Raw genomic sequence first — 26,747 nt, forward strand, 5'->3', positions numbered from 1 at the left:
GCTCATTAGAGGTAGAATTCTTTAGTGAAATAAAGCAGCGCCAATATGATATTTATTAATGTATTCAAATGAATTAATGAGAGAAAGTGAGAGAACGTGTGAAGCTTGCGAACAAGTGAAGCTTTTTGGTTTAATTACAAAAACTGCTATGTTATCACCTCATTGCTGAGAAATATAAAGTAGCTTTTAGCTGTTGTATAAATGTAATTGTGCGGGGGTTGAAAACCAGCTCCTGAATGTACAATTTCTTACCTATATAAAGTAAAATGCAAGCACATACAGCACACTGGCATTAAAACACAATCTTTAAGGACAAACGTGTCGCCCTTGCATTGGGACTTCTGCCGGGGAATGTGTTTAGATTTAGGTCGGATGTCCAAATATCGGATATGTATCTGATTTAAAACCACATTTGGAAGTGGCTCAGATTGGATGCGAAAAGATTTTTGTGTTCACACATGTGCAACAAATTCCAGATATTCTGGGCCAGTTTAATGCAGCCATGTACTAAATAACCAATATACTAAGACTGAATACTTTCTGAAGGATCATGTGACACTGAAGACTGGAGTAATGGTTGCTAAAAATTCAGCTTTGCCATCACAGGAATAAGTTATTTTAAAATGTATTAAAATGGAAAACAGTTACTTTATATTGTAATAATATTTCAGAATATTAGAATGCATTTCCAAAAACATTCTATTAACCTTGTAACATCAGATGGAACTGATTAAAACATCCAAATATAATTCCACCATGAGCTATTCACACACCAACACAAGTCTTAAAAATGATGAAGAGGTCTTGCAGTGAGTGCTTGACTTAAACTGACAAAGCATGGCTAAGGCAGCATAGTCTGCATCACACGATAATATAAAAATCAACAGAGAAATACTACAAAGATAACATGGGAAGTAGAAGACTGAAGGTCAACAGCATCAGACAGCACAGTGACTGTGACATTGAAGACCTTGAGAATGTTCTGGAGATGAAAAGAGATTCAATTCTAGGATGTGTGAAGGCTGTGTGAATGAGAGCGGGAGAACTTGATTGCGCTTGACAGAACCTGGAAGTCATTTGAAAGGATTTGTTATTTAGAGTGGCTGGAAATCTCCTTAATGGTGTTGAGCCTTACCTTGCGGTCCTCTTTGAACAGCTCAGCTGCTGTGGTGAAATGAGGGACTGCGTTCTTGCAGTGTGGACACCCTGGGGAAAACAGTGAGATATAAGTATTCATCGAGCTGTCTCACCTTATAATGCTGAGAACAAACGGCAAGAGGTGATATACCCCAGCATTCACAAACAGACAATAAAGCAAAAGAAAAGAACACAATGATCGACATTACTTACAGTACAAGACAATAACTTAAGACAAACAAATTTGCACATAATCCATCTCTGCCTGCATATACAGTAGCAGGTTAAACTGACAAAATTCTACTTTATAGCTCATCAAAAGTAACTTTATTATTCTCATAGACGGCCCAGCGGGAGCTTTCCTGAGGCTATATGTGTCCATCAAACTTACTAAAGAACAGGCAAGAGTTTCTACCCTCCTTAGACATAACTCCTAAACTTTAATCTCCATCATGTTCTTATGAGTTGGTTTTGATGCTAAGGGTGTTATTCTTATAAATTATGCATGGAATTTGGCATTAAATGTTTCAAATGAACAACTTCCATTGAATTACTGTAGCAGCCACCTAAATCTAAAAACTTGCCAAATGGCATGGCTACACAGCCATGGCACAGCCGTCTCATTTACTTTGCTAATTTAGGTTGTCACGCAACCTAGTTTGCACACATTTGAGCTACTTTACGTTTTTAAATGAAAGTTATTCAAGTGAGTTCACTTTGGAAACCGGTGAATTTTAAATGGCAGTTAATGGCACGGTCATCATTTGCTGGGCAGCAAACAAAGGCCTGTTTGTGTGAGGAACAAGGGGTCTAATTTAGGACGCACGAGGGTCATTATAAATAATGGAGCATAAAGTTGTGTACCTTCCCTTTTGGTACATGTTGCCATTATATGAGGAGAAAAAAAAGGCTGGGCAGGCCTCCAAACCCATGCGAGGTCGATGTGAGTCTGTCTCAGTGACCAGCTAGATACTGCTAATCAAGAAGTCAAAGTGTGGGCAGAAGCTATACTTAAAATAACAGCAAATAATCATTTTTCATCAAATGGAAGAAGAAATTTGAGGGTGCATTTCAATCGACTTTCTAGTTCAGTAGTTGTTGCCCTGGGACAATTTCTAGTGCGGTGCCAGTGTAATAATCATTGCAGTGCACTGAAATGTTCGCTGCCTAGACATTCCCAGAATGCACTGGAGGTTTGACACTGACATCTGACATTAGGGATGTGGCTTTTGAGAACTAAAGCCTTCGAGTATGCTTGGTAACCTCTGATAAGAACCTTTATAAGAACCTTGTTTCAATTATCATGCTCGTTCCAGAGAGATACCACTATTAGCAGGGTAGCTAGGTGATATTTAAACCTTCAGTTCTGTACAAATGTGAAGATCTGCCCTATCATCAAGTACAAAGTTGCTTCTACAACGATGAAAGCTGCCCACTATAGTGTTCATCGAATGGTGCCATTCACCAGAACAAAGCAACACTAATGGAATCAAGCAGTAAAGCTCTGTGTAGCTGTTTTAAATGGGCTCTATTCATGCCATCATTTGTTCCAAAATCAGCTGTTGTGATTAACAGTCTTCAATACCCCCCCAAAATCAAAAGCTATCTTTGTCATTTCCATTTGTATTAAATCTAAAAAATAAGCTATAGTTAAAAGATCCATTTAGATTGAGAGGTCAGGATTATGACACAGTATGGTCTAATGCTAAATAATTACAGCATTGTTCATTGAGTTCACTGAGTACACAGTGAATTTATGTTACATTCCCCATTGATTTTTATTACAGCAATGTACCTGCCTATATTTTAGCAAGTATAGGAATTAGAAGGGCCAAGTACACTAAAAAACACAATGACCAGCACACAGTTTCTCGTTTTATTTTGTGTCAGGGGCAAACTTTACTCGACAAACAGCAGAGAATGTGCATCAAATTACAAGATCAGTCTCCCTGTCTAATGCCGTGATCCTGAGATTTGTTTCCACACAAACTCAGGCACATAGCAACACTACAATTCCTGACAACATGTCAACAAACAACATGAAAGGAGAAAAGGAAAAAAAATGAGCCGAATGCTAATAAGATGAGACGGTGTTAGGGGAGACGTGGGCAGCAGTTTGATGTTTTGTTTTTGGCTCCTGCTGCCCACTGTCTATCCCTCCTCTTGCAATTTCATTGACTGTTGCTCATCGCTGCTCGCTTGCCAGTGAAAATGCACAGACCTGACGACTGGTTGGCCAGATTTCAAAACAGTTTGAAATGAAGTGTAGCATCTGCGCAAATTGGAAGAGTGTCACAACGAGTTGGCTACTTTCTGGGGCTTTTTGTTGCAGATGTACAATATAAAAGATAAAAGAGAAACGAGCTTCCATCTAGTCATAAGCACTTAAAAAAAAAAATGTGTGTTTGTGTGTGTCCGTATATATCATTTTAAATTACCATAAATTAAAATCAGTACAAAATTTTACTTTATAATTTAATTAAATTATTTTTATTACAGTAATGAGAATTTGGTTAGAAACACAGTGCAGTGCAAAAATCTTAACCATCTTGGATTGTTTTCCTTGACCTTGCCATGATCACTTTTGTCTTGCTTATTGAGGGGTTTGTGTAAGACACTATTCTTTGTAAACCTGCTATGGAACAATATGTAATATGTAAAAAAGACTATCCAACTCAGATGAATTATAAGGAATTGCATTAAACTGTGTATGTCTTCACAAATGATAACGGGAATAGGAAGAAGAGATGCACAAGTAATTAATCTCCCTCTGATTCATCAAGCCTAAACATTTAAATGGCTTTTACCATTTCAGAAAACTACAGAGATGCAAACATCATATTTAACTGTTATGGCCTATTGTAAATATGTTAAATAATGCAATAACTATGTGCAGGAAGCTTTGGTGCAGTCTACGCCACCTGCACATTTCAGTGCTCTATATAATTGCCTTCACACATGATTCTTTAGGAGGATGCAACACAATTCTGATTCATTTTCCTATGAATCTTAAAGGTTTAAGAGAAGCCTGCAAATGTGCTTTGAGACCGAAACTATGACTGCAGTATTTATGAAAAAACAAAAGGCTTACATGGAGCATAGAACATGACCAAGGCATGTTTCTTCTTTTTCAGAAATTCCCTGAAATCTTCGGCTCCCAGGTGGCTCACATTGGACGGCATCTCATCCCACGACTTCTCTGGAGGAGGTGGGGCCTGGGGACTGAGAGAAACCGAGAGAGAAAGCGCCTGTGATTAAATGGGTAAGCTGTTAGGCTCTGAATCTCTGTTTCTGTGGCTTGCATTTGCAGCACAAAAGGTTGTGGGTTCAACTCCCAGAGAACACACATACTGGTAAAAATAAATAAAAAATTATAGCCTGATTGCACTGTAAGTCACTTTGGATAAAAGTGTCTGCTAAATGCATAAATGTAAATGTAATTTGTAACACTCACAGACAAGTGAGATCACAACGTAATAACCATACAAATTTTCATAATCAGTTTAATACACTAAATAAAATGCTCAGCAATTTTATGAGCTCAGCAAAACTGAATGGCTGCAAAAGTATTTAGACATCTGAATTATTTCATTCATTTTATAAAATAATTTTAATAAGTTTTTCTTTCAAATTTTTTAAAAAAAAATCATACCGACACCAAACTTTTGAACAACATTGTAAATATATGGTTAGCAATAAAAATACTTTTTGGGGCCAATTTGTATGCATATCACGTAATAAACTATTTCAAACATGAAATGAAAGCATGAAAAGCACCTCAGGACTAAACAAAACCCTAACTTGGAATATTCCTGATTTCCCATTTCCCATGGTATTATCATAGTGCATAACTACTAGTCTGCAGTATGTGCTGTTCTGGGACCTGTGAGATGGCATCGTCATGCACTTAAACTCATAGCTGATGCCTGCACAGAAGGACTGCTCCAGGATCAAAGCAAGGGCAAGCTCATCCACTGAGAGGTCAGTTTAGCAGTGATTGATTGTAGTTAAGCTCTGTTGAGCACATACCAAAGAGTCAAGGGAGACAGCAGTGTAAAAGTAAATTCTCAGCCTCCCAGCCCTCATGCAGGTCACTCTTTAGTCAGTGTGTGTTTTCGAGAGCATGTTCCTATTGACTCAACCCCCGCCTCTTAGTGTGAAGTTCGGTATTGGGTGAAAAACATCTCCAGGTCAAATTTTTTTTCAGAAATCTAACACTTGTTCTACATAGGTGACATTTAGTAACCACTTTAACATATAAAAACAATACCACAAAGTGGGTGCTCAGATACATTTTTAGTATTTATACCTTCCTGACTATTTATAGAGTTAAGAGATTGCACAGGGTAAGAGTAGCACAACAAAAAGCAATTTCTGCCTCACTTGTCCCTGACCTTAGCTGAGCACTAAATCCACCTCCATCAGAAATAAATAAAAGTAGAAACAAGTGTTTACCCATGCAGACCTCCATACACCTACATAAACATCTACATCCAGTCAAAAACAGCTATTGTGTTTTATCCATTTTGTACATTAACGCCTCTGCAGAGATGCATTACAGAAAAACAGACGTTTCAAGGATTTTTTTAATAGGGACAGTAGAGAGTGAGGATAGAATACAATAATAATAAATACGATTAAAAAATAATTTAATATTATTATTAAATTGACCAAACTGTTCTTATGCCAAACAGTTAACTGCCCTAATCGTAAATTAAATGTAATAATAAATCTAAATACAATACAAGTACAAATAAGTAACTACTAATAACAGAATATCTCTTGTTGCAACAACTTACTGAATTAATATTGATATCATTTAATTTCTCATGCTGATAGTCAGTGGAAAAGATGGGAGTCAACTCACTTCTGCAGCCACTCGATGATTTTGTCTTTGCTCCGGAGTTGAGGAAGTGTGTACTTCTCTTCCCCCTTGTCAAAGTACTTCACTGTTGGGAAGCCTGAGATTTTAAACCGCTCACCGATGGACTTGTGAATGGTGGCATCCACTGCTGCCAATACACCTGGGCTCTGAAACCATATGAACAAACAAACATAGAAAAGCACGGTTTACTTTCAACTTAAAACCACACCATACTGTATGTTGTCTGACAGATGATGGGTCAAATTCACACGTACAAATACATCCTAAATGTTGGACATTGTTAGTCCATTTGTTAAACTCTCTGCAAACTGCTTTTTATGCAAAAAGTTCAATGTGACTGTGTTCATGTTCTAACCTTAGATTTCAAAACCTTTTTTACATCTAAAGACAGCATATGTCGATCTTTATATGTAACTGGTTAAAATTAGGAATGTTAAAAGTTAACCTGTTAATCCATTTGATTTATTAAAAACACAACAACATTTGCACTGCATTTCCAGCATATTTCAATAGTTTGAGAAATGAGAACAGCTGCTATAAAAACACTAAACACTTTGAGTGTCATCTACACTAATTGTAGAAAATTATATTTACACTAAGGCCTATTACTTAGACTGATTTATGACATCCTCAGTTTAACACAACCAATTTGTTGTTGAAGTTGTGGAGACTGTTTTTTTCATGAAATGACAGCACAATTTGGCACAGCTTTGTTTCCACCATGATATAGCTGCAAAATGGAGTGTCATTACAAATGTTTCCTCAACTTAAACTCCCTCTATTTGCACACATCTGTCGGTGGGATACCTTATAATTATGATGAGAGTCTTGGTCATTATAAAAAAACAATAGATCTGTCTAGCTATCTGAGCTGGGAGCCAATTAGAAGTGTTTGCAAACCAAAACCACTTGACGACAAATACCCAAACACATCTCATTAACTGAATGTCACAACATTTCAACAACACACTTGAGAAATAACCATGGCCGCTTGAATTTCTCCACCATCCACTTACAAAATGTCACATTCATAACCCGCCGTCTTACATTCATATATGCACATTTAAACATCCTTATTCCAAAGTCTCACAGAGATGCAAATAAAAAAAAAAAACTCTCGACATGCGGACTCTCTCTTTAAACTGTGTGTAGGGCCGTGGGCACAGGAAATGAGAAAAATAAATGACTTTATCTTTCTCGGGGGAGAATATGTGAGGACTACAACATGCGTTAGATAATGCATAATGTGTCGTTATTGAACTCTGAGAAGAGCATCACGACGAGTAGCTCCAAGCTGAAGGCTAGAGGGACAGCACAGAGGAAAACGAAAATGAGATAAATACTACAACTATAAGGCTCTGGCGACTGCAATTGGCCTGCAACTAAGAACTAGAGAACAGAGGAAACCCGGAAAATGAGAACCACACCACTCACACAACATGGCCCGAGATGTTTGTGAACTGTTTATGTCTCATGTTGTAAATTTAAAGCTTAAAAATTTCCAAGCATGGAAATGTTGAATCAAAGGTTGAAATAGTAAAACATTTTTGGATTTACCGCAGGGTGTTATCAAATTGTCTAGGATGATGGAAAATTACAGTTGGCTTATTTTAATTAAGTCAATTGGACACAGACTTTTTTTTTTTACAAGGAATGCCTCAAAGTGACAATTACGCACCTTGAACCATTTCAGTAAGTAAACAGTTGTTCTCTTGCCTACGTGTTGTCTTTTGCGAAGTCAGTTTGAATTTTAGAACAAGCAAATATATGAACATTATCCATTCCCTATATGTCAGAGAATAAGAGTGAGTGAAGGAACTCACATCTGGGTCTTTGTTGAGGATCTCAGCAGCTTCATCAAACTCTGGCTTCATCTTCTTACAGTGGCCACACCCTAAAAACCATCACAAGCAAGAAAATTAGAATGTGATAATATATATATATATATATATATATATATATAAATAAATCCATAAAAATAATAATTTTTATATATATTTTTTAAATATTAAAGGAAAAATTGTGAGTTTTTTTTTTTTTTTTTTTACAAAATGTGTTTTTACAGTAGTGCTTTCACCCGATTTGATAATATTACTACTAAATTATTCGAATAATTGTGATTTCTTGTGCACCAAATCAGCAAATTAATCATAATAGTAATGGCTGCTGAAAATTCTACTTTGCCATCACTGGAATAAATTATGTTCTTAAATATATTCAAATCCATTTTTTTTTTTATTGTAGTTTTTAATTGTAATAATATTGCCGTTTTTACCAAACCCAAACTTTGAATGGTAGTATATAAACATACAAATATTTGGAAAACCCTGGTATAAATGAGGTTTTGGGTACTTGAACAGCTAAATACTAATTTGGCCAGGTTGAGAGGTCAGCTAAACTAGCCAAACCAGCATTAACCAGAAAACCATCTTAGGCCAAGCTTTTTCATTTTTTTATTTTTTTTTTCAAAAGGGTTGTCATGCATAATTGGCATAGCACAAAAACAACAACACCTCAACTCAATACAGCATTTCAGTCATAAATTAACCAGAAACAGCACTCATCTGGAAACAAATTATATTTCCCTTTCAAGTATTTAAAGGATCCCTGTTCAATTCTCCACCTGTTACATGATCACAAAAGCATTTCCAGTAAACATAAGCCAGAAATCACGGAGTCAAGCCTGGATTTAATACTGTATGTATTTATTTACACTATAAGAATATGAACAAATCAGGACACTGATAAATTGCATTTTTGCTAAGAACTATGTACAACAGTTTATTATTATAATTAAAGGTGATTTGAAATGAGATCACATGAAATTTGCACACTTGAGGGGCGAGTGTCCGCATGCATTTTGTCTTATATTTAATCTGATGCAAGTAAAGCATTTTTTTTGTCTTGAACTTAACAGTGTTGATTATGTGCATTGAGAGGCCTAACCATTGGCATTATGATCGCTGAGTGGATGTGAAGCGATGTTTGTGTGTAAACAAGTAAAACTACATTTGACGTTTGTTGATGAGAATGTAAACAAGTCATTTGGTACCTTGAAAGTGTATTAATGTGGAGAGAAAGTATGTGCATATAGGCTCAGTGGCGGGTTGGTAGGATACACCCTGCGCCATACAGGAAATGAATATGAATATCAGAGGTGTTTAATCAAAAAATATGAAAGCCTACGAGAATCACTAGAAAAGCAACCTCCCAAGAAATTGAAATACTACCGACATACTCGTATCAGCAAATCTGTGTCAGGTTGATTCATTTGAGAATAAAAATGATAGACAAAAACATCAAAAGTACACAAGTGCAATTCCACCAGCATAAAGAGACTGACTAAATGCTCTCGTTTTTTTTCTTTTGTCTCTCTCTGACCGCTTCAGTAGTTCAAATTAGGCCTCACTAGACAAAAATTACTGGTAATAAGATAATACCATGCTACATACAGTATGCCATGATTCTCAAACTATATACTGTAAAATATGCATGTACTGTAAAATGGTTTTTACATGGTACTCCAATGTACTTTAAAGAGTAGTTATGCGTGCTAATAATTATAATGTTACCATAATAACATGTCCAAAATATTAGAATTATACATTGATTTTGACAACTTGCTTGTCAAGCTAACATAATCCTAACAATTAGAGGAATTCATCCAAAAATTACAATTATGTCATCATTTACTCCCCCACATGTCATTCCAAACCTGTAGGATATTCTTTCTTCTGTGGAACTCAAAAAGTGGTAATTTGAACAATATTTCAACTGTGGACCTCTTTTACTTTATATTGTATGGTCAAAAAACCTTATTATGTTCCACAGAATAAAGGAAGACATTGTTTTGGAATGTTGTGGGGGTGACAATTTTCTAACCCTTTAACTACCTCTAAATGTCAATGTCATTCAAGCCCCAAGTTCTGCAAGAGCAGTGTTGTAGATACTCACAGGGAGCATAGAACATGACCAGGACTGACAGATGCTCCTCCAGGAATGAGTCGAAAGACTCATCAGTCAGATGGAAGACCGCCGAGCCGGATTCTGACCAGGGCACCTCTTGAGCTTTAGGTTGAGGGGGTTGGGGGCTGTGCAATGTATAAATCAAGTAGTTAAAAACATTTCCATTAGTCAAAACATTTTTGTTGTCTCAAAGCCTATGAATTTCACGATCAAAACTCTCCAAATGACTAATGTGAGACACCTAAGCTCTGCCAATACACATCACACCGTTCATTTCAGCTCTACATCTGGTGGGGAACAGTCACACCCACATGACTTAAGAGAACTAGTTTGAGCTCGCAATTCACATCTGTCTCGTCATGGGCCCTGTGCCCATATAAGAGCAGCTCAAATGATTCCCTTTTAGAGTGGATAGAGCCAAGAGCCAAGAGCTTGTCTGCTAGAAGTGTGTCAGCTGAACAAAGACCAGCCAGAGGCAACTTTGCCAGGGATAAACACTGGCAAACCCCACCATTAAATGGGTAAAGTGCATCAGTAAATGCTCTCATATTCAAACTTTCACTATTTTTTTTTTTTTTTTTTTAATCAGTCCCACTAAAATGATCATAATGTACCACTGCTACAGTGATCATCTTTGAGAAACAGCTAATAACTAGATTTGCCGGCCTGGTTAGGTGACATCTACATCTTTCAGTGATATCTCTGTTTAAAAGTTTAGAATCAGGAAAATTTGTTTCTGAAAGAAGTTTTTATGTGCACCCAGGCTGCTTTTATTTGATCAAAAATACAATAAAAATAGTAATATTGTGAAATATTATTAACATTTAAATATACAGGTGCTTCTCAATGAATCAGAATGCGACTAGAAGATTCATGCAGTCCATAAATTACATGTTGCATTGCTTGCATAGCTCTAGTGAAGTCAATCTCTTAGATGTGTACATTGTGTACATTGTTAGACACTGTAAACTTGTATATTTTATTCACTCTGTCACTTTGATAGTAGGTTAAGACACTGAAGTCTCATCATGTCTCTGTTAGTAGGCATTGAGGAGTGTTTACGTCCAGTGTTTTACAGTGCACATCATATACTTCACACCAAAGTTCCTGGATACCAGTGGAGACTGCAGGCAGAATCCAAGATGTCACACCTCTTACAAACAGTGATTCTTTACAGCTTTTAAGATAGTAGAGGGCTTAAGAATGATTGAAGAGAGGCTGTGTGTTTGTATGTTAGAATAAGGGTTAGGTTTACTCACTTTTTCAACCAATCAGCAATGTCTTTAGAGGTGGCTCCATAATTCTCATAATGATGCAAAAATTTACCCTTCCTGTTTGGAGAAAGAACAAAAAAAGGGGCAGAATAATTAATCATAAACTGGCTGAAAACATCCAAACCAACACACTAATTTCATCAATATCAAACAAATCATTTATACCAGTATAAGATAGGACACAATTTTTTTAAATAGGTCAGAGACCTAGTGATTAGTGCACATGCTTCTGGCCTGCGTTCCTATCACAATCCCACTATTCCCTGTCCTCTCTCTACTTTCTATGTAAAAACATTGCCAAAAGTTTGTAAAACAGAAACAGAAGGTTTGTTTAAAGCTATTAGTATTGACTTTTACAAAAACATACTTCAAATCTTGCCTTCTTTCAAAAAAAGGAAATCCTAAATGGGAGAAGTCAATACTTATTAGTGCTCATTTTCTCAACATAAATTGCACTAGACAGCTTAGGATATTCGTAACCGCACAACAAAGATCCAAGGCATCCAAGACTCAAGACTGCTGCTCGCTTCTTGCCATCCAAGATAAACATTTTAAAAGAGCGTTTGACTCAAAGCTAATTAAGCCATTTGGCCCAGGGCTCTTAGCATAATCAAAGACTTCAGCTAGCAGCCTTTTGTGCTCTTACTAATCCATAAAACCACAAGCAGACGAGATCATGAATGTATCCAGAAATGCTTTTGAACACACAGCAGCATGCAGAAGAAGGCTTCATGCATCAGAAACTCAATCTTTTATCTGCCATCATCTACTCCCTTTCCATGACTGAAAATAATCTGAGCAAATGGGAGCTTAGCTGAGATGCTGGCAATGGACTGTCATTTGTAACGGTCACTAATCAGTTGGAATCCAAAAGCACTGATGCAACCTAAACAAAGAAATATAATAAGAAAGTGGAAAACCCATGTCAATCAAAAGAGAATTATCACTTTGTGTCATGCTAAAACTTGATTTTCTAGTCTGAAAAAAGATGAAAAGATAACCCATCTTGCCTCAAGTGACTTTCAAATTCCTAGTGACCCTATAATTAAATGTAAATCTGTTTGCAACCAGCAGGCTATCTATCTGTATTTTAAATATATCTAAATAATAATGGTCTCTCTGATTATACATTAGCGAAATATTAATTGATTCAAAAGAGCAGTGCTGAGGTGTGGTGTAATAGTGTAAAGATCTGGCCTGCGTTTCTCAAAAGCATCGTAAGGTAAAGTAGGTCGTAGAACCATTGCCACCAATGGCCTCTACGATCAGCTTAGTTTACGATGCTTTAGGCAAACGCAGAGTTTAATTAACCTTTTAGTAATTAAAGCAGCGGTGTAATGAAGGAGCACTAAACAGAAGCTAAATGCGTACTGCTGCTTCTGCAAGTCTAAATATACAGGGGAAGGGCTATGGACAAATTGCACCATGCAGAGAATACACATAAATTAATTTATTATTATATATTTAAATAAGATCATAAATCATGCCTTTTGCTTGGGCTATTAGTTCTAGCATGCTACATTATAAAAAGCTGCCCGAAAAATGTCTCCGAAATGAATTAATTTAAACCCTTTGAATTTAAAATGCAAAGATTATTTTGTGGAAGAAACAAGAACTTTTTCAAATAATGCAAATCACGTCTCTACCCGCAATGCTACATTATGCAGGTCAAAAACTATTCAAACTATTTAAACAAACATTTACTGGAATTAACATTTTATGTATTTGAAACTTTTATTAACAGAATAAGTTGATGAAAGTCTTTCATTATAATTACTGGACTTTCATTCTTTTTCTTTATCCATTATGTCACAGTATTTTTGTTAGTAATATAAAATTAAAAAAGGAAAAACCTTGATGTAAAACTTTTAAAGTAACGCTCCACAAAACTGGTGTTCATTATGGTGCATTTTCTTATGCTGACAAATTACATACTTGGGCTTTTTAGGGGGAAAAAAAGACAGGTGAATGATGCTAGGAAAAGCGCCGACATCTCAAAAATCCTTTTAAAACATTTGTTGTGGATAAGAAAAAGTGTAGAAAAAGTTCAATTTTGATGACTTTCCTAGTCATCTTCATAATGCATCATGAATGTGCAACTCTGTAACACTATTGTTATAATAAAGCAAAACTAGTTTAAGAAAAGTAGGAAAAGCTGGTCGATATATCAGTTACTTACAAAATGCAGTGATTTTGCAAGCAACAATCTTTAGTGAATATTGCAATGTTTTATTAGGTTATATTTCTATTTTGTCACATAAAATAAATTACTGGCCAACTTTGGGTATTTGGTTGGTTTTGGTTTTATAACAGCAAAAAGCCTTTTAAGCCACTGCAATACAAAAAGGGATTTATATTGTAACATCAAAAGGCAGAAAAATATAAATATATAAATTTTTGCTATATCAAGCCATAAAGCTTAGCAATTTAGTCAGTTTTATTCAGTGTTCAGATGTTGACTAGTTTGTGCATTGGATTCCTTTATGAAGAAGCAAGACAAACTTACTCAAAGTAGCAGAAGGTTGGGTAGCCCTTGACGCTGAACTCCTGTTTGAGCCCGTCAAACTCCGCCGGGTGCACGTTCATCCCAGCCAACACCTACACAAAAGCAATGAATTAGACTTGAAACAAACAATCCCTGTCTAGCGACAAATACAGGAAAATGAAGATGAATGGCCACATCAGAGTGTAAACAAAGCTTGTCGATACAGAAGGCACAATGCAGCGAAGTGGCACACAAATATCCATCTCTGATGACATTGCTTGACCGAACATGCTAATTGCTTGTTGATGAAGAGAACTTCATCCATTTTTATACTGTGTCACATTGCTAAGGTGAAAAAATATAGCTTGTGAAGTTATTTCAAACAAACTGCACCGTTACGACGGTCCAATCTTGATGATGTATTCTAAAATAAATGTGTATTTTCTAAAAGTCACAAATCGTCTCTGGTGGGCCATAAAAATCAATCAGGCCTATGAAAAATATGCAGAAAAACTCCTGACCAGTGATTAACTCCTAAATCCATCAGTGTTTCTGCAGTACTATCAGCTTCTCACCACACACACGCAGAAACTCAGAAAAACAGGAGGCAGCAAATCTATATGTTGCATATATATATATATATATATATATATATATATATATATATATATATGTGTGTGTGTGTGTGTGTGTGTGTGTGTGTATGTGTGTGTGTATATATATATATATATATATATGTTAAAAAATGTTTGTTCAAACTATTTTATAGTATGCACAAGCTGAAATGAAAAAAAAAATATTAGTATACTGTACGCTAGTTCACAATTTTGGGGTCAGAGAGATATTTTTCTTTTTAAGTTATCAATTGTTATATTCAACAAGAACAGGTTAAAAATTATCAAAAGGGACAATTCCTTTGTGTTTTGAACCTTTTATTCATCAATAAATAATGTCAAAGAATCCTGAAATTTTTTTTATCAAGCAGCACAAAAGAAATAAATATTTGTTAAGCACCAAATCAGCATACCAGAATGATTTCTGAAGCATCATGTGACACTGAAGACGGAAGCAATGATGCTGAAAATTCAGCTTTTGTCATCACAGATATAGATGACATTTTTATATATATTAAAAAGAAAAAGTGATTTTAGATTTTAATAATATTTCACAATACTAATATATTTTAATCATAAATGCAGCCTTTATAAGATTTTTCAAAAATATATATGTAGAAAAAATCTTACCAACCCTAAACTGGTGCATATATAAATTGACATTAAACTAGATTTATAAATACTGTAAAAGAATTGTTCATTGTTAGTTTATGATACCTAATACCTTAACTAATGTTAACAAATTTAAGCATTAAGTATTTCCAAAAGAGTCATTTAAAAAAAAATCTCTCCTGTTGTGCGGTCTTTGTTTATGCAATTATTTATTCAGTTTACCAGTGGAGGAATGGAACAAAAGAACCTTTTCATGGTTTTAGCTGCACAATACTAACCAGTTTTCTTACACAAGCTTCCATGTAGAAAACACTCCCCCTTTGACATTTACAGCGGGGTCTTCTTAAAAATTCTTCAATTTCGATGTGGACAATTTTAGTTTGAATGAAAGTTCAAGCATCTATGTTTGTGCTTCTGTGAACATTCTAAGATGAGATACGAAAAAAAAAAACAATGTGTGAAAGAGAACAATGTGTGGTGAGGTGTACATTGGGGCTCCCAGCAGTGCAAAGAGATATTGAGCTGAACTGGCATATAATCCATACTCCACCATAGACTTATAGGAAGTACATCCTATAACTGTAATATGAGATCAGCACAAGGGCTTTTATGCAAATCTGCATCTTCCTCTAATGAAGGGGAACTAAACGTTCAGTCAAAAAGGAACATCAATGGGTTCACAATACATCCCACCTGTTAGGTAATTCAACAACTGAATCAGATATGGTTTAAAAAAAAAAAAAAAAAAAAGAAAAAAAAGGAAACCCGAATCAATAGGGTATTATTCTATTAATTTAAGACTTAAGAACTTTATAAAAACACCTTGTGTGAAATTTAAGACCACACCTGTGATGGAAATATGTATTTATATTACATACATATATGTAATAATCAATGTTTTTAATGCAAAAAGAAAACAAAATATCTTTGTTGTCAAAAATGTTATTTTTATTAGTGAACTTTTCATATCAGCAGACAATATACCATACAAAATATCCCCACAAAAGCATCGCATTACACTGCATTTTTAGTGGTGTAAATTACTTATTCAGAGGCATTATTTTCATCAGTGTTCGATCAGCTTTTACATACTTATATCTGCATGTTTTGAATATTTACCCCAGGCAAGTTTCACATTTTAACCGTATGAAATATATATTTCATGTAAAATTCTTAGTTGATCAAAAAAATTAAAATATGCACTACAGGGCTGTTACCAATCAAATAAAATCTTGAATATACATAGAAGAAATGTTTGGGGAAAATTAAACATGACGCATTAAAAACGCTGAATCAATTAGTAACAAAAACGCTGAGTGTTGCTTGGAGAATGTGCAATACTTTTGTTCTGATCTTTGTTTGGAACTATTTTCATTGGTGAAATAGAACAAAACAGTCAATTGTGTCTAAAATTTAAGTAACATATACTTCATTAACTGTTTGTTGAACTAAAATCAATGTATCATTTGCAATTGCGAAAATGTTCAGCAAAATAGCTCCCTTGTCATGGTATGTTACTTAACTAAGTCACCCTGTGTACTTACATATTTCCCTTTTGTCTCAGTGGCTGCTTGCTGGAAAACGGGCTGCATCCTTTTACATACTCCACACCCTACACGCAAAAGAGATTTTACAGTTTAAGGTGCATTAGTGAAAAAGGTCCAGAGCCTATTGCCATAAATGTAGCAATGTATGAATCATAGCTCACACAGATGTCACTTTCAAAATGTCACTTTCCATGTGACCAAATTGAAGCATTGCAAAATGTGTGTGGGAATCTTTACTTGAAATTCATGGTCGAACACATTCCGATTGAAATGACTAGATTTCACACGCAACAGCTTGTCAAATAATGATAAAGGTGACCATGCCTTGTTTTTGCACAGAAAGGCTGCAGAATATTACTACACATTAATATTATGGTACCACGTTCATAGATATACACAAAAGTTTATTACTTAGATTATAATTCAAAAGTTTAGTGTTGGTAAGATATTGATGTTATTAAAAGAAACCTCTTATGTCCACCAATACTGCATTTACTGTATCAACAATACAATAAAACTGTAAAACTGTAAAATATTTTGTAATAAATGTAATTTATTTCACAATATAATTCATTCCTGTTGTGGCAAAGCTGAATTTTCAGCAGTCTTCACATGATCCTTCAGAAATCATTCTTAAGTGCTGATTTGGTGCTCAAGAAAAACATTTCTTGTTAAAACAAGTGTTTCAATGAATCCTTTTCAGGATTCTTTGATGAATATAGAATTCATAAGAACATGCATTTAAAATTTTATATCTTCTGCAACTTGTGCAATGCTTTACTATCCACTTTTAATCAATTTATTGCATCCTTACTAAAAAAAATATTATAAGTATATATATATATCTTTTTTGTGTTACCAACACCAAACTTTTGAAAGGTAGTGTAAGTTTAAGTATTTTATCAAATGAGAAAAGAAAAGGTAATAGGTAATAGTGATCATCTTAACCCTATGGCTAAAGGTTAGGGTTAGGCACTTTTCAATGGATGCTACTGTTTGGAGTCTTGGCAGAATTATTGTTATTATTTTTTTTAAGAGTTGGTCCTGCCCAGAGGTTTCCCACATCTGTTGATCTAAATATGATTTAGGCTGATTTCTAATGTGCTTTTGGGTTCCTCATGAGTACATGAGGAATTAAGTCTTAAGAAGTTAAACTCTTGTTTATGTCACACTGACAAATGCTGGACATCTTAATGACATCTCGACTGCATACACAACCTATATTGATTCAAGCACAGACAATCGCACTTCACATGATTTGTTTTGTTTGAACATGGCTCTTCTTGCATGACTGCACACAGTTTGCGTCAGATGAAGTGTTTAGTGGTGGATGATTACAGACGGGGGTGACTCACATGGGGCGTAAAACATCATTAGGATGGGCCGCTCTTCTCTTTTCAGCAGCTTCCGGAAATCCTGCAAACCAAACAGCATGAGTGGAACAAACACTCTGGGCTGTGTGGCTGTAAACTTTAGAAATGTTTTAGGTCATCTCATTAAAAGCAAAAACAAGGGTAGAGATTTCCCGGCCTCTTTCTTTAAAAAGGCATATTGCATCATTACTTCATCACACACCGGCACAGCGCTAGTTATTGATTCTCTAGTCTAAACCACACTATTTTACAAAACAAAACAAAATCAGAAATTAGATATCAATGTTCTCTTCAAAGAGGTTTCAAATCTTTCATTACTAAAAAGTGTGTCTGTTGACCACCATCTGTAGAGTGTGATTTCTGTTTTGAAAAAAGGCCACTGCTGGACATATTCGAAATATTACAACCTCCTGAATCTGTTTTCAGATCTAACTTTCTTCACATACCCAAATGGTCTAAAAATGTAATGCTAGGGCATTTAATACCATACTCCTGAACACTCAGTCCAGCTGCCAGATTTAGCCTCGAGAGACAGAAGAATAGATAGGTTCTTCTGTTGCAGATTGTTCAGCTACAAGTCTTACTTGAGCAATACTTACCTTCTCTGACTCGATGTGAACAACATCTTTAGCCTCAGGGTTTTCCTCCCACAGGGGGGCACCTGCAGGGTCTTTCAGGAATGCCACCATGGACTAAAAGAGGTAGAGAATAGATAGAAAAAAAGACATTACAAAATCATCTTTCACTGTCATAAAATGGTCAACTCGCTGTATGCACATTTTTTTGAATCTCTTATCACTAAAGACATTTGTTCTATTCGACCGTAAGTGACCTGCGAATTGGACTTCACAGGTTATTCCACCATGATTCTAGTTTGAAGGGAGTGTATGTTCCATTCTACGCACATTAAAGGTACCTGTAGGTAGGACCTGCCACGAGAGGGCGCACTACCAAAACAATAACAATCGCGTGGTTTGATGACACTAAGAAGGAGCATGGGATGATGGGATTTGTTGTCTTTTACCCAACCGCTGACGGCAATATATATCAAGGATCTAACGGATGAGGTTAAGTTTTTATAAATCTTGTGCTTGATGTCATAATTTTCAAATGCGAGTTCAATGATTTGCGCGAGTATATTACATACAAAATCAATGCAAAGACACACTAGACACTACTTCCACATCCAGCATAGCTCAGCTAATTCATTTTTAACATATTCACAGTCCAGAGTAATTTATCAAAGCCTCATCACATTCGGTCACAACTGAGCCGAAAGACGTGTGGAGAATGAGTTACGTGAGAGAAACCAATGAGGGACAAGTTTGATTCAGCTACTTATGAACCAAGGGCTTCTGGTGATCAGACTATGGATCAGACGCGTCCTTGCACGGGTCTAGAGACGCAATGCCCCACATCGGGCTGTATGCCCCATAATACTAATCTTGTTGGTCGTTATAATAGCATACGTTCTCTGTAAAGATATGAATCAAAACCGCTCACCTGTCGAGTAAAACACAAGTTTACAGGAGCTGTCCTTGTCTACAGAACCAGCGGCAGACGGTAAACAGTAATGATGTTCCATAAATAATTAACACAATCCACCATAAAACGTGCAAGAAGTAAATAAGGAACTGCTTGAAGCAAGCAAGTGGTTTGCTGGACGCTAGACACTACTTACGCATTTGTCCATGACACTGCTGTCATGTGGTTTCTACGTCAGTAAAGGCGGTAACAAAGGGTAACTAACGTCATTGACAGGCGACTGCACTGCCCCGTCTCACTGTTTAGAATGGGAATTTTCTCTTGATTTACAAGTAGTTGAAAACATTAGAGATCTTGTTAGTAATCAGCTGGACAAAATATATAACATTAGCTTAGTGGTTTTTGGATATTTCACTGCAAATATCTTACAAATTGTACCTTTAAAGTGTGTGAGACATGAATCTAAATTGTATTTATTTTTCTATTTTTATTATGTTACACTTCACACAATGTACACAGTCTAGGGAGGCACAATTTCAATCGGAACGGCAAAATCTGCTGAGCGGTGCTATGTGCAGACTGGAATTGAGAACCACTGGATTAGAGGTACGGATCTAATATTTGCATGAAAGGATGCACATGACTACGATTCAAAAGTTTATATATATATATATATATATATTTTAAAGAAGTTCTAAAGAAGTGTGATCTAACTTGAACATAAAAAGTGCTGAGATTGATCACTAATGAAAACCTGTCTTCTCTTGTGCAATTACTCTAATTTATCTCCTAATCCATGTATGCAAGACATTAGGAACTAAGCACTCCCTTGACATGAAGTGCTCAAAGTACGGCTTTCCTCCTGTAGCAAAGGAAATTGAAGAGCAATTTGTGGTACTTAACAGCAGGTGCATTTAATAAGAGCTCTCATATCTTTCCACACCAGTGGTGCCAGCGAGCATGTCCCATCACTGTCTCATCATCCAGCATAGCTCAGCTCATTCATTTTTAACATATTCACAGTCCAGAGTCATTTATCAATGCCTCATCACATTCGGTCACAACTGAGCCGAAAGGCGTGTGGAGAATGAGTTAGGTGAGAGAAACCAATGTGGGACAAGTTTGATTCGTCTACTTATGGACCAAGGGCTTCTGGCTCTTGTGCTTGAGGCTGAGTACTATGAAATGACAGCAATGGGAAAACCATGGACAATGAGCAAGTTAATAGCAACAGAGAGAATCATCCACTAACAGATGACAGAGTACTCATCCAAAAAGGCATTGATGCTGTTTAGTGAAAATGCAAGTTGTCAATCCATATGTCTAACAGAGAAAAACTGATGAATTGGATTCTGAAAGAGGCTTCCAAAAATGCTGTGATTTGTGTCAGAAATGACTACATCATAATGCAATTTTCTGATAAATTACCTTAAACGTAGCTGGTCGGTTATATTCTGTGTGGAAGGTCCCGTCCCTAAAAGCAACACAAAATTAAAATTGCTATGCCCATGCTTCTCAATAATAATAATAATCTGTAAGACCTCCAAACTGCCATTGTTGTAGTACATGAACCTGAGAAAACGAAGACTATTCTTACTTGTAATGCAAGACCTCAACTCCATTGGTTTTTGAACTGGGGTCTACCTTGACTTTTTTACAGAGTTTGCGACCTTCTGAATCCCTGTGGAGGAGAACCGACAGAAACATTTATGAATATTCAATCACTTAACAGATTCACAAACAGTACTAAATAATGCATAATCACAGTAGAACTCAAACAAAGTTCCAAAAGATCGCTCATGGGACGCAACATATGACCACAGCAATAAGTTAATGTAAGGGCCACTTCTAAGTTTTGTCAAACCCTGTCATTCTTCTCTTTTTGAAGACATTCAGCTGCTACAGTGTATTATACATAAACTCTGCCTGCTTTAATTCTGAGCCACTGGTCTCAAGATAAAAGAGTTAAGCATTTTTTCCTTCCCTCTCTGCTTGCAGGAGAATAGCATGCTTCAAAAAGTCCTGCTCATAATGGATTTTGTACAAGTAAAGTATGTGGTACTGGTTATATGCATTAGGGCACATTCCACAATGCGCTACACTCTGAATCTCAAGACTCTTTTAAAGCATTAATTCCATGTTTAATTGTAAGAAATATTATGCATGTTAAATAATAGCTTGTGTAGTGTGAAAAGTGGCTATAATTAAACATCATACTGTATCTCTTTATATCAAGAAGTAAAATCATTACATATGACCCTTTTTGCATGATGAGAAGAAAAAACTTTCAGTCCATTTGATCAATTTTTACACAAACTACAGTGCAGACTGAATTCGTCATGCTCAGCCATCAAACCCTGCTAAGTTACTGTAAGAAATCAATGGGAAATCAATTAATAAAGAATACACAACTACTCGTATAAAACTTTAGCTTTACTCAAAAAAATATTTAAAGGTTAACCAACTACTCACTGGCCAATTGCTGAAAAAACAAACAAACATGAAAGCTTAATTTTTTTTTAGGGTTTCTAGCCCTATTTTCTATCCTATTTATGGGAGGGTGCCACAGAGGGATTCAAAAATCAGTGCTTTCTAAATTCACTGCACAAAAAAATTAAAGCTCCAGTTCCAGATAAATTCATCTTTGTCATACAGCCAAATGCAAACAGCAACAAAGCACTCTATCTTCACACTCGCACCCCAACAGAACCTGAGAACAGAAAGGACCCACAATTACCTGGTCCCTCTGTCACCCCAGATACGCCCACAGCCCTGGCCCCCAAAGAGATCCAGATCTCTCCATTGTAAAGACTCCCCTTCCCTTGAGCGATAATGAGCATGGAAATATATTACATAAGGACAAAAAGGAGCAGAGAGGACTCAGCAGCGATCTAAAGCCCCATGCTAATAGAAATTCAAAGAGACTGAATTCAATTATGCTTCTGAAAGCATCCGCCCCCAACCAGCTCCATTCCTAAAAGGTAGATGAGACACTATCATTAGTGTTACGCATTTCCCACATAACGCCTTTGTGGGAGGACAGAGAGAGGTGAAGCGGAGATCAGAGCTCAGTCTGTCAGGTGGAAACTCAATTAAACATGCTGCGTGTCGAACGAGCTGACTCAGGATCACAGATGGCAATGAGCACACATGCGTAGATATTCCCCTTCATACCCTCTCCAACACCACTACCCATTTCGGGATGCCAAAATAATTTGCCATCTTGTTCTAAGCCATGAGAGCCAGGGGTCCAGTCAATAAGTTTTTCTTGCAGGGGGGTTTGAAAGCGGATATCCAAGGTTCAAAATTGCTGAAAGCGGTTAGTGCGTGTCTAGTGGACAAGTTGCGAAGTTGAAAACCAAGTCTGAAGGTTCTGAGAAAAAGTAGCAGTTTTCATTAAAAATCCAATTGGACTGTTCAGATTCCAGAATTATTGCATTGCCATTTTCTTCATACTGATCTCGCTCTGTCCATGGCCTACTTCCTTAATGGTATCCCCAGTGGACTGGAGCTGGCCAATTCTCAGGTCCCTGTCATCTGTAGAAAACATGTGAGCGTATCGCTCTCTGCTTTGCTATACCGCACTGCTGGCCTGTGTGGAGTTACTTTTTTTAAACCCATCTTTATATAAGTTCATTACTCTCAAAAAGGTCCTTTAAGGATTGGCTAGGCTAAAACGATTTTTTGTGTACGTGTGCTTAGCTGCTAACAAGCTAAAGTTTTTATTGCCTGCTTCATCCTACCAATTACCACCCAGCCATCGAGAAATAATTCAGGGACCAAGTTTTTATTGCTAATCATCAGAAACATCAAAACAACTTTTGTGGTATCTCTTTCTCAAAGCAGAGACACACAGAAGATGCTGAGCTGTGACACATGCATGAGCTGAACAATGATGCGATGGAACAAGATAAACCACAGTAACCCAAGGTGATCACCACAGACACAACCTGTGTATATGAGCTAATTATTTAGGCACAGGGATCATATTTCTAAGAATAAAAAGGTTTTTTCACACTTTCGTGCGTTCAAGGTTCTACATAAACATACTGTTTGACCAGAAACCTTCTTGTGAGTCCAAAAACACCATCTATAACCCTCATACTGCATTTATTGCATCACACCATTTAAAGACAGTGTTAGAAATAAAACAACACCAACGAGTTGATCAGGACATCAACTGCCTCAACATTAGTGGTAAGAAATAAGTAATAAAAGTGCTAAATCAATTGGTACTCACCCACAATTCACCCAGGCGATGGTACCCTGACCTTTCACGGCCTGTGCCACATCAGACAGCAGCTTTAAATGCGCATCTCCAGACGAAGCTGAGGACACAAAAAACACATTTAGACGACTGTAGACAAGACATGTTGCAGAAACTGCATGAACTGCTTCCCTCCGGTAGAAGCTACCAAGTCCCAATGTATTAATCAAATCAATATGAGAATTATTTTGGACTGATATCTGTGTTTCTGTTTAACAAGTGTTTATCTTGATAGGTTTTTATTATGGTTTATTGTTTGTTAATTGCATGTCTATGCAACAACATGTAGTCCACAACAATTTTCCTTCCAAGGACAAAAAAGTATTCTACTACTAATGTAAAACCTTTATATATCGTAAGCTTGTATCCGGTATATGCGAATGGTCTCTAACACAGTGCCCAGACACCTGGTAGCCCACATGGAGCCTGCATGTCACCTGTAGAGCTCATGCTATAAATAGCCTCAATTATAACGCTTAATTTCCCATCATTTCTTTTTATAATACATGAAATTACAGAAACTATTTGATCATTTTACATACCATAATTTTACAAATATATTTTCACATTTAGCTAGCGCTTCTGATCTACATTCTCATAGTCTAGAAGCGAGCCATTGCTAGTTCAAAAGATCTCTGTGTAAGCGGGAGAGAGAAAATCTGTTTGCACAGTATTTCACTAGTGTTTACACGTGATCTGCACTATCTATCAGATTATTAACGGTTTATTAAACTGCATGTAAACAGATACTCAGAGCTAAAATATCTTTGCAGGGAAATATATAAATGCATGCAAAAATTGAAAAAAAAGTCTACAAATGGCATGATTTCACAAACAAACATGAACAGTTCAAATTAGGGTAAATTACGCAAATAGTTTAACATTTCATGTCTTTCATTCTTTATAAAAAATTTACATTTCAAATAAATGTTGTTCTTTCTATTCATCAAAGAATCCTGAAAAACAAAAATCATGTTTTGACAAAAATATTAGGCAACACAACCCTTTACAACACTGATAATAATAAGAACTGATTAACTTTATCATTCACACACACACACACACAATTACAATTTAACATTTCTATTTTACTACTTTGCTATATATATATAGCTATATATATATATATATATATATATATATATATATATATATATATATATATATATATATATATATATATATATATATAAAATATATATATATATATATATATATAAATATACACACATACATATATATATAGTATAATTGAATTTTTTTATTGTAGTAATTTCATAATTTGTTTTTCCTGTCTTTCAGATCAAATAAATGCAGCCTCAGTGAGCATAAGAGTCTTCTTTCAATACATAAAAAAATTCAGTAAAAAATAAAAAAGGGTAATTCATTTAGTCAAATACTTCATCTGAGACTAAAGTCCCTTTATAGGCTTTTATATAATCTATACATACAACAATAGTTGGTGAGTACATGAATGCAGATATCCACAAAATGTTGTTCCTTCAGTTTTGATTAGTGCGTAAGGTCACATAAAAAAAGCAACGTGGTATGGAAATGAAACACTATTGATTACATCTACATGGTTGTACAATTGCACATCCAGCTGTCGTCAGAGTAAGCTAAATTCTTCCAGTGTTTACTGGGTGATAAAAACAGTTCGTAGAGCTAAAAGCATTGATCAAATATTAATAAATAATAAAATCTGAAAAGGTGGAGTGAATGCTGTTCTCCATTTTTAAAAGCTTTTCAATCATTAGTACTTACTTCGAAGTAGTACTCACTACACCCCAGATTTACACATTTTTTGACAGTCTGTGATCTTCTACTATACCACTGAACCCACAAACTGCTTTTCTTCCCATTAAACCACATCGGTCAAGGTCAAAAGGACAGGCATTTCTGTGGTTCTGTTTTTCAGTTCGTCTTGGGTTTTAATCGAAAGAATGAGTTGAAACCTGTACCCTTTTGAACGAGAAGTGCTTATGCACCACCTGATCATGAATGCATTCCTGCAATCTTAAGGGACTATCACAGTTAGCAGGATGCATCTAATGGAAATGCTTCACAGGATGAGAAGCACTAGTCAGCCATCAATCAAACGCTCTGTGAGGCCTTATCCAGTGACCTCATGTGCTCGAAATTAGTCGTGAATTATGAAACAAATAAATCTTGCACAGCAAGGACCTTGAGAGGCTCTTTCCCTTGCTTTGTGAGCGGGAGATTGTATATGAACCGTTCATCCATACAGTACCCATATATGGTGCTTTGGCTGCTGGTTCTGCTAATAAAACCCAGGAGAGATGCAAATAAATATGCAGTGTTAGGGGGTAGGATCTTCTTTTGTTCTAATGGCTGGAAGAGAGCAATGCATTAGAGTGTTTAGGAGTTTAGAGGGTTGAAGATCTTTATGTATTCTGTCTATGGACATAAGATTTAGATTTTCACATCTGATGAGTGCCAACATGCTTTTGACAGTGAAAGCAAAGCTGACCTACCTATTGTAGCATCACAGGTCTGTTAGCATAGAGCAGAATCATACCTGCTCAATGAATTTTCCCTTAGGGCGTGTAACACATACACTTCTAGCAACGCAAGCTTGATTTTCTTCATTACGTTCTGAAATGTGTCAGAATGCAAATCACAATTAATGTACACACTGCATAACCATAAAGAATCTGCCTCTATGGGCGAGTTTTCTCTATCAGGTTAAACAGTGTCATGGCAGAACAACGTTTTGAAGAAAATCCTGCTGAGAAAGTTAAAGTCAGCATGTTTATAGCTAACACAGGGCTTAACAGCAAAAAAATCTAGCTGTTCCAGTTGGGCCAGTGATTATGATTACTTGTCCAGTCAACATTATCACTGGCCCCACTACAAAAGAACTGATCCATTTTTATTTTCAGCAATGTACACTACTGTTCATTTTTTTGTATAGATTTTTTTTATACATAAATGTATTTATTTTTTGATTGACATTGGTTGTGCTCCCAAAGGCTGCATTCGTTTAAAACTATAGTAAAAATAGAAATATTGTAAAATATTATAACACTTACACTATATGTTAACAAATTTTATTTTAATATACAATTAAATGTGCTCCTG

At 35.9% G+C, this 26,747-nt stretch overlaps 1 protein-coding gene across 1 annotated transcript in view; it reads right to left on the bottom strand.

The window, feature by feature from the left end:
- Window positions 1–26,747, bottom strand: part of pdia5 (protein disulfide isomerase family A, member 5) — a 48,178-nt gene that overhangs the window by 9,381 nt on the left and 12,050 nt on the right. The window contains exons 3-15 of the mRNA XM_026217717.1: window positions 23,619–23,706; window positions 20,976–21,059; window positions 20,807–20,852; window positions 18,493–18,585; window positions 17,876–17,936; window positions 16,518–16,585; window positions 13,769–13,860; window positions 11,248–11,319; window positions 9,977–10,113; window positions 7,846–7,916; window positions 6,005–6,168; window positions 4,229–4,359; window positions 1,136–1,206 (exon numbers count right to left, since the gene is read on the bottom strand). Coding sequence (XP_026073502.1) covers window positions 1,136–1,206; window positions 4,229–4,359; window positions 6,005–6,168; window positions 7,846–7,916; window positions 9,977–10,113; window positions 11,248–11,319; window positions 13,769–13,860; window positions 16,518–16,585; window positions 17,876–17,936; window positions 18,493–18,585; window positions 20,807–20,852; window positions 20,976–21,059; window positions 23,619–23,706 — 1,178 coding nt within the window. The remainder of the gene's footprint in view (window positions 1–1,135; window positions 1,207–4,228; window positions 4,360–6,004; window positions 6,169–7,845; window positions 7,917–9,976; window positions 10,114–11,247; window positions 11,320–13,768; window positions 13,861–16,517; window positions 16,586–17,875; window positions 17,937–18,492; window positions 18,586–20,806; window positions 20,853–20,975; window positions 21,060–23,618; window positions 23,707–26,747) is intronic.

Source organism: Carassius auratus, chromosome 34 (assembly GCF_003368295.1).
Source record: "Carassius auratus strain Wakin chromosome 34, ASM336829v1, whole genome shotgun sequence".
NCBI lineage: Eukaryota > Metazoa > Chordata > Actinopteri > Cypriniformes > Cyprinidae > Carassius > Carassius auratus.